General features: G+C 42.3%; 1 protein-coding gene across 1 annotated transcript; it reads right to left on the bottom strand.

The window, feature by feature from the left end:
* Positions 1 to 407: 407 nt before the first annotated feature.
* LOC147302260 (kelch-like protein 41b) lies at positions 408 to 9,943 on the bottom strand. Its single transcript, XM_086283115.1, has 6 exons — positions 8,735 to 9,943; positions 7,675 to 7,832; positions 7,205 to 7,312; positions 4,170 to 4,355; positions 912 to 1,058; positions 408 to 809 (listed from the first exon to the last, which is right to left on the bottom strand). Exons 1-6 carry the CDS (start codon positions 9,845 to 9,847, stop codon positions 698 to 700), a joined length of 1,824 nt encoding a protein of 607 aa, XP_086139241.1. The 5' UTR covers positions 9,848 to 9,943; the 3' UTR covers positions 408 to 697.
* Positions 9,944 to 11,830: the final 1,887 nt, after the last annotated feature.

Here is an 11,830-nt window from a genome sequence, read left to right as displayed (position 1 = left end):
CATCAGCTACAGACCACACTGAAATATTGATTTAAACCTTGTGCAATTTCCTCTTCCTTTTGTGTCAGTCTTTATAATGTAAACATAAAAACATGCACGCTGTTATTTTTCAGTGTGAATATATTTCACTCATTGTCGGGGTAAGCTGCAAAAATACGCCTACAATTCTCACATTATGTTTGACTGCTGCTATCGCTAGAGCATGCAGTGTTGACCGCAGTCATGCTTAATATTTGTCCTGTGTTTAAAGGTTATTACGCTGAGTGTCAAGTCTACACCTGACATTACCTCAAAGCATAACACATCTGCATCTACAAATATATGTCTTTTTTCCCTTGGCTGCCCTGGACATGCTGATGTTCTCTGTAATGTCCCTCACGCACGCACTTAAAAGCAGTAAAAGAAGCTGAAGTTTACAAATGTTTATTTTACAAAAGGGAAGCTAGAAAAGTGAATAGAAATCACTCTAAATTGTGATTCCTATTCACTGTCGGGATGGCGCAGTCCAGAAGCAAGTGTTTTATTGTAGAGATAAAAATCATCTTAGTTCAGAAAAAAATGAATGTCAAAGATCAACTCGACGCACAGAAATCTGAGTAGAGAGGATTAGGAGGCCAGGGGGTAGCTCGCCTAAGGAGGAGAGGGTGACAGAAGGTGTTGATGGTGGGGATGTGTAAGAAAAAGAAACTGCTTCTGTCTACAGTTTAGGCATCTTTGCAGCATTGAGGCGCATAGAAACACAGGAGGATCCAGCAGCATAGCGCATCTCCCTCAGCATGCCGCTCCACTGCTTCTTGTCTTCCTCATACCTAACAAGAGCGAGAATTGGGTCATTTTCCCCAAACGAGCAAAGTAGCAATATAAAAAATAAAAGCCTGTAAATCTGGGTCCCTCAACTTAATAAGACTTACTGCCAGACATCAGTGACCTCTGTGGGAGTCACCTCCTTGTTCTCCATCTGAACCATAGCAAAGCCACCCACAGCGTAAAGCGAGCCACCATTGCTTACTAGGTTGACAGAGCTTCTCTCCTGAGGAAACTCTGTGAAGGGCTCCCACCTGAGGAGACACAACATTAGGAGAAGGTAGGAAATAAGTCTAAGCTATCCCTGTTGTTGTAGTTTGTACCGCAGTCATTTTTTCCAGTTTCAGTATTTCTCTTTTCTTTTGGCAGATAACTGAACTGTAGTTTATCAAAGCCAAATGAGTGCAACATTTTTTTTTAAACGAAAAAATTCTGTTGGTTATAAACAAGTAAATTAACCAGTCCTGTAACTTAAATGTATTTATATTTTGCACTTAATTGCAGAAATTTTAATGTCAGAGTTTAAACTAGCTAGCTTAAATACTGTTAATCTGAGCCAATAGGCTCCAGTTAGTTATAGCAACTACATCGCTAAAGCAAATCTAAATCAACCTGATAGAGGTTCCTGCTGCAAATAAATAAACCACACTAAGATAAATCTATGTTTTATTAGTATTGAGGCTCCTTTTAATCCTATCCAGATGCTGCACTAGCTAGGGCAGATAAATCGCACTGAGAAGCCAGCTAGCTAAAATTATTAGAGAAAGGTTTGACTCAATGAGCATGAAGAACCAGTGAGCGCTGTGATTGTTCTAACCATCTTGGGGGATGTGGGATGATTTTAAATGTGACATGTAATAAAACATCCTGTTCTACCACATCCCAAAGGTGCTCTACTGGCAAAGCTGGACTGGTCATCTGGCATTTTGGGCCAATGGATTGAAAGGCCGCTGCCGTGCAAGCACTGATGGGGGCCCATTGGTTCATTTTTATTACTGACACTGTATTGCCCAATTAAATCTCTTAAATGCGATCAGCCCCTCCCCTCCCCTCTCCTCCCTTCTCTATTCACTGGTGCAGCTTGTGGAAGAAGTTTAGTGTAGAAGAAGTGAGTAAAAGGTGGAGCTGAAAAGCTAAGAGAAAATAATAAAAAGAAACTTAAAAATAGATGCAGCAAAATGGGTCAAATTAACAACATATTTGTTGTTGGCGCTGCTGCACCGTGAACAGCAACTAGTAACCAGACCTCACAGTTACAGGAGGCTGCTGCTGAACCAGCTGTGTAGAAGTGAGTAAGAGATGGAGGAAGATGAAACTCACATGATAAGAAGATAGATGGAGGGACATACACTCAACAAAAATATAAATGCAACACCTTTGTTACTGCTCCCATTCCCCATGGGATGGACGTAGAGACCTAAAATTCATTCCAGATACACAATATAACCATCCCTCCCAAACAGTGGTCACAAATCAGTCCAAATGTGTGGTAGTGGGCACATCTGCTATATTGAGATAATCCATCCCACCTCACAGGTGTGCCACATCAGGATGCTGATCTGACATCATGAGTAGTGCACAGGTGTACCTCAGACTGCCCACAACAAAAGGCCACCCTGGAATGTGCAGTTTTGTCTCACAGCAAAATGCCACAGATGCCACAAGCAATGAGGGAGCGTGCAATTGGCATGCTGACAGCAGGAATGTCAACCAGATCTGTCGCCCGTGCATTGAATGTTCATTTCTCAACCATAAGCCGTCTCCACAGGCGTTTCAGAGAATATGGCAGCACATCCAACCGGCCTCACAATCGCAGACCTCGTGTAACCACACCAGCCCAGGACCTCCACATCCAGCAGGTTCACCTCCAAGATCGTCTGAGACCAGCCACCCAGACAGCTGCTGGAACAATTGGTTTGCACAACCAAACAATTTCTGCACAAACTGTCAGAAACCGTCTCAGGGACGCTCAACTGGATGCCCGTCGTCCTCATCGGGGTCTTGACCTGACTCCAGCTCGTCGCCGTAACAGACTTGTGTGGGCAAATGCTCACATTCGATGGCGTCTGGCACGTTGGAGAGGTGTGCGCTTCACGGATGAATCATGGTTCACATTGTTCAGGGCAGACGGCAGCTGAGAATGTCCCAGTTCTTGCATGGCCAGCATACTCACCGGACATGTCACCCATTGAGCATGTTCGGGATGTGCTTGACCGGCGTATACGACAGCGTGTACCAGTTCCCACGAATATCCAACAACCTCGCACAGCCATTGAAGTGGAGTGGACCAACATTCCACAGGCCACAATTGACAATCTGATAGACTCCATGCGACGATGTGTTGCACTGCATGAGGCAAATGGTGGTCACACCAGATACTGACCGGTTCTGGGTCCCCAGACCTCCAATAGCGCAAAAAACTGCACATTCCAGGGTGGCCTTTTGTTGTGGGCAGTCTGAGGTACACCTGTGCACTACTCATAATGTCAGATCAGCATCCTGATGTGGCACACCTGTGAGGTGGGATGGATTATCTCAATATAGCAGATGTGCCCACTACCACACATTTGGACTGATTTGTGACCACTGTTTGGGAGGGATGGTTATATTGTGTATCTGGAATGAATTTTAGGTCTCTACGTCCATCCCATGGGGAATGGGAGCAGTAACAAAGGTGTTGCGTTTATATTTTTGTTGAGTGTAATTAGGAAAGGAGCAAATGGCTACTTTCATCATGAGCCACTGCTTATATCTAAAATGTAGCAACTAAGAAATAACCCAAAAACAACTGTACCTGATGAGAACCTGTTTCAATATCTATAATCAAACAAAAACATAAAAAATGCATAATATGTGTATGCCTGACAGATATACATATTCTTAAAAAAAATAATAATAAGAAGAAAATGATGGTTGGCCGCCTGGACCAAAAATGCCAGGGCTGATTTTTTTGTCCCAGTCCAGCCCTGTCCACTGGAGTAAGACCTTGGGACTGGTGACTTGAGCAGTCTGTCTATCTCTGACCTCTAACATGAACAAGAGGGCTGCTGCTTACTGGATACTTTTTCAGAACATTCCCGGGAAACCCTAGAGATGATAGTGTGGGAAAACTTCAGTAGAAAATTTCAGTCGTTTCTAAAACCCTTAGACCATGACTTGCTCCCTTAAATGACCCTTCTTACCCATTCCGATGCTCAGTTTGAGCTTGAGCAGACTTCCTTGACCAGGCCTACATGATGCACTGAGTTGCTGCCATGCGATTGGCTCATTAGATATATGCATTAACAAACTGCTGAATAGGTGTACCTAATAAAGTGACCAGTGAGTGTTCTCATTTAACAGGAAAGTTGCAAACATATTCATACTTGTTCGTTGCAAAGTCATAGGCTTCACACGAGGCAGTGAGGCCTTCCTCGTTGACTCCACCAACCACTATGATCTTGCCATTGTGGACAACTGCTCCAAACATGGCTCTGGGTGTCTTCATGGCGGCCTGCTCCCTCCACTCTGACTGTTTGTGGTTATACACAAACATCTTGTTAAGGGCTTTGCTGTGAAGATGAAGGAAAGATGTGGGACTTTCAGCATCAAAAGCTGTCAAACTTTTTTGTTCATTTTTGGTGTTGATTTGGTGATGTCACCTACACAAATAGATGCAATTAATGGGTGCTTTAAGCATCTATAATTAAAGCTCTAAAATTAAAATGATGATAATTTAAATCAATTGCTTTTAAATAAGGAAAGATACATGTTTGTTTACCGACAAAGAAATTTAATCTTAAAGCCAATGTTTAAATGATTGATTATAAAAATGTATCCTCATGTCTTCATTATTATTATTTTTTTTACTAATTGGACTAATGGACTCACAGTGAGAAAAAATCATGATTTCTCTATTTGAAAGGGCACAGCCTCTAAACACCAATCAACAGGAACACATTTGAAGAAAGAAAAGCTTCATGTGGATAAAGAGCAGAACAGGAGTGAGTAAATGGACTAAAAACAGTTCTACAAGAAAAGAAAAGAGAAATGACACAAAAAGCAAGTTAGTAAACGTAATCTATATAACAAACAAAGGTGTCCTGAGAAGGAGCGCTTAAAGACACAGGGACAAAATTAGTAAAGGTTCACAAACCTTTACTAATTGCAGTCAATGTTAGGTTGACATTCATTGTTACTTAATCCAAAGACTGAAAGTCTGAACAGTGATTCCATTTTCCTCATAATTAAACATTTGCTGTGTCCGTTTTGGAAACAGTTAAATGTTGTTAAATGGGCAAACGGAGCAGCTAGACCAAAAAGTATTCTTATGTGGTTACAAAACTAACCGATCTTTTTTTAAAGATCTGAATTTAAAGTTTAAAGTTGTAACTTAAAACTGTAACTTTAGTTACGACAAGCTGTTGGGTGTAGAGAAAAGTGCTGGAGTGAATGGGCTACTGTAGTATGCTGTAGAAAAGTGCCATTTACCCTTACCTCTTGCTCTTATTTTCCTCTTGGTTGAGACCTTCTGGTGATAGTCCCAGCTATATTAAGCCAGGTCGAGCACACCTGTTTACATTTGATAATTAGCAGCCTGTTTTACTGACAGCTGAACTCAAGAGCTGACTGCATGTCTTATTACAGTTTTAAAGCCTAAGGTTCATTTTGTTGTAAAAAGTGTGTCCCTTCCCAACTCTGGCTTCTATCGCAGGCATAGAGAGAGAGGAAAAATAGCATATGCTGGCTGTAACAAGAGATGCACAGGGCTGGTATTTTCCATGATTGCAGCATATATTAGATTACACACTCACATTTATTCAGCTATCTCTGTGGGGACACCCATCTCACATTCTTCACCCAACATTTCAATGGCTCCCCTCTGGGCGACGCCTCCACTGCATTTCCTGCAGGACTGAGAGGAGGAGAGCCACCTTTGTCCCCAAAGCCACTCTGCTTTTTAACTCCAGCCGGTAAGACCATTTCCCACACCGATAAACATAAACTACACTCTTCTTATACTACCGACACTTTATTAATTTTTAGTCACTTACAGTTATTTATTCACCTTTCAGTCACTTTAATTTCAAAACCGTATATATTGTATATTCTGTGTATTTATTATTTCACTCTTATTGCCCGTTCTTATTGTCCTTATCTTCAACGTTATGCTCCTCTGTTGTTTGTTAATTGCTCCTTGGGGATAAATAAAGTCTCCTGATTCTGATTCTCACAATAAACACCCTTGTCTTAAATATCACGACAGAATACAAAACCCATACTAATCTTTACCCTAAGACTATAGGATAATCAGTGAGTGTGGTGGAGGTGTGATCCCTGGCCCAGCTACAGGGGAGGGGTGGTGCCAGGGAGGTTGGAGGGACAGGTGGATGTCATTGATGTCAAGGATTTCCCTTTTTCAGTGATGTTGGAGACCAGAGGGGGAGGGGTGTGCAGCTGACTGGAAGTTGGCTGCCATGTGTGCCGAGCGGAAAAGTATTACTGTGTGCTTGATAAAAAGCTCAAACCGAATGGTGTGTTGGGTCGGAATTCTTTGCAGTGAGCATTCAGATTAAAGTTTCCACTCTAAAGTATAAGAACAAGAAACATACAAACATACAGAAGGTCCTTTTGTCTCGATCCTGGGTCTTATGACCCAGTGTTTTGAGTTTTAGTTCATTTTGATGTTTTAGTTTATGTAAGCCCTTCAGGTTCCTAAGTTCATTTGTTATCATGCTTAAGTGTTTCTAGTTCTTATTATTTCCCCCTCGTGTTTCCAACTATGGTAAATCTCCCCTGCTCTTCATGTGTTTCATGTCTGTGTCTTACATTGTGAAGTTTGGGTTGTCATGTCTACGTCTCATTATGTTTCCTGTTTTATTGTGAAGAGGTCTGGTGTTTCTGTGTTCATCGTGTTCAGTTTTACTCTTCCCCTGTGGCGTTGTTATGTTCATGTTGATCTACTGTGCCTTTCTGTTCCATGTTTCAGATCCCTATGTTCTGTCTCCCCCAGTCTGTTAAGTTCACATGTCTAGAGTTCCGTCAGTGTGTTTCCTGTTTTACTTTCACAGTCTGTTCTATGTTAATGTTTCTAGTTTTGCTTCCCTTGCCTCGTCCTGCTTAATTAATCTCAGCTGTGCTCTCCTCCTGTGGCTCATTCCCCCTCGTTAATCCCTCAGTGTATTTAAGCCCCATGTTTCTCTTTGTCAGTGTTGCGTCCTCCCTCATAGCGGTGTGATTTTTTCCCTGTGGCTCCTTGTGCTTTAGTTTTCCCAGTTTAGTTTATTTTGTATTGTTTTTCGTGTCCCACTCCACGCCAGCAATAAAGCTGTGTTTTTTGAGTTTACCTTTTGACTCTGTGAGTTTGCGTTTGGGTCCTACTCTTGCCTGCACACAGCCGTATTGTGACACCTTTACTCACTTGTCATCCGTCTTTCCTCCAATGCTATAGACCAGCCCTTTGTGGGAGACAACTGCATGGCCGTGGATCTTCAGGGGAAGCTTTTTGGTCTCGCTCCACCTCATCTTCCTGAAGAATGTGACAATTGTAAGCAACTGAACTCATTAAGTGTTATTCTCTTCCCTTGAATTCATTGCTTCTAATTTCTTTGGGATTTAAAAAAAAAAGTTATATATATGAGTAATGTCAATAACTTAAATGGCCCACAAATGAATGCAAGAATGAAAAAAAAAAAATAATAAAAATAAAAACAGCCAGAGCCGATCAACAACTTCAGATTTACCATAATTAATTAATTAAATTCAATACCAGAAAATCCTTAGTTAAAACAAAGAAATGCATTGGTTAATTATCACCTAAAAATGATCAAATGTGAGATGTTTAATGAGAAATGGGGGAAGTAGGGATCAAAACAAAGAAATAGCACTGACTCAGTATCATAGCACATCACACTATCCAATGATTCATTGGACTGGAGGTCTTTTCCAGCCACAGCAAACAGCAGGTTCTCGCTCTCTCCGATGTTAAAGAGACATCTTGGAGAAGGCATTGGGGGCAGCGCGATCCAGTCTGAGCTGAACGGATCCAACTGTGGAGGAGGAAAAAAAAACAAAACTATAACTCACAAGAGTGGAGAAAGCATACTTTTAGCACCCATTAGCTCTTTGTCTTTTTCACCTCATGAATCTGCTTGTTATGCTCCATGATATCCGCATATTGATTATGCTGTAAGATACAGCAGTTCAAGGCCTCTATCACATTCTTAATTGTGTATATTGCTTAGACCTGATGGATAATGTAATTCATCTTTTATTGGAAAGAGAATTCAGATAGAACTATGTTGCAGCCTTTTTGTTATCACATGGTAAAAAAATAACTTTCACTTATATTTTCCTTCTAGTTTATTTATAGTTTGAATAAGGAATTAAAACAAAATCCCACAAGATGGTTTAGGTTAACTGATACTACTGCTTCTTTTATCCACTACACTTGAAAACTAGTGCTAGACCAGCTATCATTTAACTTTTAAAAGTTTCACAACCACCATAACATCTAAAGCTAACTATGTAACACAATATAACCCAGTGATACTGAATCAGATTTATACTGTATTTCTGTACTGTTGATATAAACATTTAATATAAAAAAACGGACTTTTTCCCTGCCTTTAAGCTTCTTGCTTCTTGGAAAAAATGAGACTGTTTGCTGTTTTCAAAGTGTCTTAGTTTCAGGATGAGGAACACATTTTACTTCAAATAAGGAATATCCTCAGTTTCTGGTTCATGTGACATTTTTTCAAGTTTCTCTACCACTTAGTAATTAGCTAGCTTTGGTGCAATACCGTCTTTTTGAGTGATTTCACCCAGCAGCAGCCAGCGACCTCCTGCAACGACTCATGACCAGTCAGGAAATATACATTTTTCCTTACCAAATAGGAGATCGCCTACTACAGAGAAAAGATAATGTCAAATGAAAAGAAAACCTCCTCACCAAATATGCATAACATTGCAGAGGAACATCCTTGTTTTCCTCGTCGACAAAGAGTCCTCCAATGATGTATAGCTGGTTCTTCTTTGTCACCAGGCTAACGTGGTTACGTGGCACCTGCTCGGACATGGCTGCCAGGAAGCACTCGTTCTCACTGACGTCATATCCCACTGCTGCCGTGTCATTGATCATCAGGATGAAGTCACGAGCATACATGCCTTGTCTGCGATTATCATTCAGGAATCCAGGGAATGGACTGTCCTCCTCTTCACCTCCTTCCTTGCTGGCCCCCTCCTCTCCCTCATTCTTCTTGGGTTTCTCTGGCAGTTTGCCCTTGAAAGCATCCCTGATGACCTGAATCATCTTCTGAAGCTCTGGGTCAGCTTTGATAATCTCTTCAGTCTCCACTCTCTCTTTGAAGTATTTCTCAGGCAGGAGGCGGAATCGGATACAGTTGAAAGCATCCTTCAGGACCTTGAGGCGTTTCTCCCTGTCATGGCGGACCCAGGCCATGACGGCTTCGAAAACCAGTTCCTCTCTCTCAACATTCAACGAGTCTCCACCAATAATGGCAAACAGTTCATGGGCTGCGAGTTTTAGGAATTCCTCTTCCTTATAAAGGAGTTCAAAGCGGTCAGCAATGTAGTTGCGTGCTGCGATGGCCAGCCTGGGACAGCTGAGCACCAGGCCCATCCTAAAGATGGCCAAGCAGTTACCCAAGGACAGCTTCTTCTGAAGGTAGTTGACACACACTGTGAAGACAGAAGGGATCTGGAACCTGTTTGCCACAGCAATTATATCCTGAACGTTGTCATCGGTGAGATCAATTTCAGCTGAGTAGAGGTACTGAATAATCATGTCCAGGATGGAAGGGTTAACATCCTCAAGGACCACCTCTTTGGTGTTCTCCACCTCCTTCCCATCTTCAGTAAAGAAAATTTCCCTGAAGTAAGGGCTGCAGGCAGCCATGATCAGCCGATGGCAGGGAAAGCTACGATCGCCTACCTTCAGGTGACAGTCCACAAACTTGTTCTCATTCAAAAGCTCTTTCAGGCCGTCCTGGAGCAGGGTGCTCTGAAACAGGCGCAGCTCCTCCTTGATGGCGTTGGGGTCCATGGTGTCAGGAGGTAAACAGTAGGAGAACAAAGGAGTTGGTGGAGAGAGGAAAGAGACAGTGGCCACAGGTCCTCTTGGCAGTCAGTGCTGGCTGGAAAAGGCAGAGCAAAGAAAAGGTTCCCTGTGTGAAGACCCTGCAATTTAATCCTGTCCCACTCTAAATATAGTTCCCTCTGGCCCCCTGAATGGTTCAGCTTCTATGGAATTTAACTGGGCCAAATCACAGTGCACCACAGGCCAGGGTTGAGCAGCTGCTGCCATAGACTGAAAGAAGCAACTGGCTGGGGATATGCCACCATGATTCAGCTCCCAGAGTGTCACAGGGTAGGTAACAGTGGAGACAATGTGGTCACATCCTACAAATAGCTTTCCTTAAGCTGGAGTCTTAAGAGACATTTACAGCAATCGCTGTCATATTCAAAATAAGTGCACCCTCTTAAAGTTGGACATATTGTTCACTGGCTCATTGAGTTTTTTTGCATTTACATTTTCAGATAATTATAGCCACTGATGTGCTTTTGTACTGAAACATACTCCAATTTCCATTGCTTCGCATTATATTATTGATATCAGATTTTGCAGATAATATAAAGTCAGTTTTAAATTGTGGCACATCTGAACCTAGGACCAAAAGATTCCCCCAACGTTATGATACCATCCTTCTTAAGTTCTTGTTTTATCATAGTAAAAAAGTAGCCTAAATAAGTAAACCTATGATAATAAAAGAAAAGTGCTATCAGTGCTTTTTTTAGGCTTATGAAATGAGATAGTATGATACTCACACAAGAACTTTCAGGTGAACTTCGTTCCAAATGAAAACCACCTGTGTTTAACTGTGAGTAGGTTTTTCTGTTTGATGTATTTTAACATTATAGTATTGCATCAAGTCTTGGTAGCTGGGGATTGGACCGCCAGGGCCTCCACTCCTGGCCACCGCTCACAATGCACCCGACCCCTACAGTGCCTCCTGCGGTGGGCCTGCAGGAAGATGGGCCCATGTCCAGGGGTGCACATAAGTGGTCTGCAGGTGCGCATGCGCTTTCAAAATAAAAGACGCACACCAGATAAGAAGTTGCAGCGCATGTTTGCATACATTAAATTTTCTGGAGGAGGACAAACATTTGTTTAGAACACTTAAAGATGTCGAAGAAGCAAGCTCCTTTAAGCAATTACTTTGGTGTTCCTCCACCTCCAAACAAATGTCAGAAGCGCTTCTTTTGCGGTTCAGACTCCTTCTGACATTGCAACTTCTTATCTGGTGCGCGTTTTTTATTTTGACAGCGCATGCGCACCTGCGGACCACTTATGCGCACCCCTGCCCATGTCCCTTTTTCGGGCTATGCCTGGCAAGCAGCACAAATGGGCTTCCTCTGAAGAGTGGCTGGGAAGTTCAGCCATCTGGGAGGGGCTCAGAGTAGAGTCACTACTCCTCCACATCAAAAGGAGCCAGTTGAGGTGGTTTGGGCATCTGACGAGGATGCCTCCTGGACACCTCCTGGGTGAGGTGTTATGTCCCACCGGGAAGAAGCCCTGGGGCAGAACCAGGACATGCTGGAGAGATTATATACCTCTTGGTGTTCCCCCAGACAACCTGGAGGAGGTAGCTGGGGAGAGGGAGGTCTGGGCTTCTCTACTTAGGCTGCAGCCCCCGCGACCTGGCCCTGGATAAGCAGAAGAAGATGGATGGATGGAGATAGCATCAACAATTTACTTTAACTGACAATATTAACATTTATATTTATGCTAATATCTGAGCTCGAAGTCAAACAGAAAAATATTGACGAGAAATGAAAAGAAATGAAATTCAAAATCAATTCATGGAAATCAAATGCTAATTGATTACAGCAGACTGATAGTCCACCACAAATGGGTCATTTGTAACGTGCATTTGTGCACTTTACAGAGAACACAAAAAATTCAGGATAATAATAAGCTAATGTGGCAAGTTCTTGTAAATTACTCACATGAGCAGGAGTCTATTGA

Source organism: Aulonocara sp. 'chitande type north' Nkhata Bay, linkage group LG23 (assembly GCF_057382095.1).
Source record: "Aulonocara sp. 'chitande type north' Nkhata Bay isolate Kocher_YH1m ecotype deep benthic linkage group LG23, A_spYH_male_GT1.1, whole genome shotgun sequence".
Classification (NCBI taxonomy): domain Eukaryota; kingdom Metazoa; phylum Chordata; class Actinopteri; order Cichliformes; family Cichlidae; genus Aulonocara; species Aulonocara sp. 'chitande type north' Nkhata Bay.
This window is presented reverse-complemented; position numbering and strand designations above follow the sequence as displayed.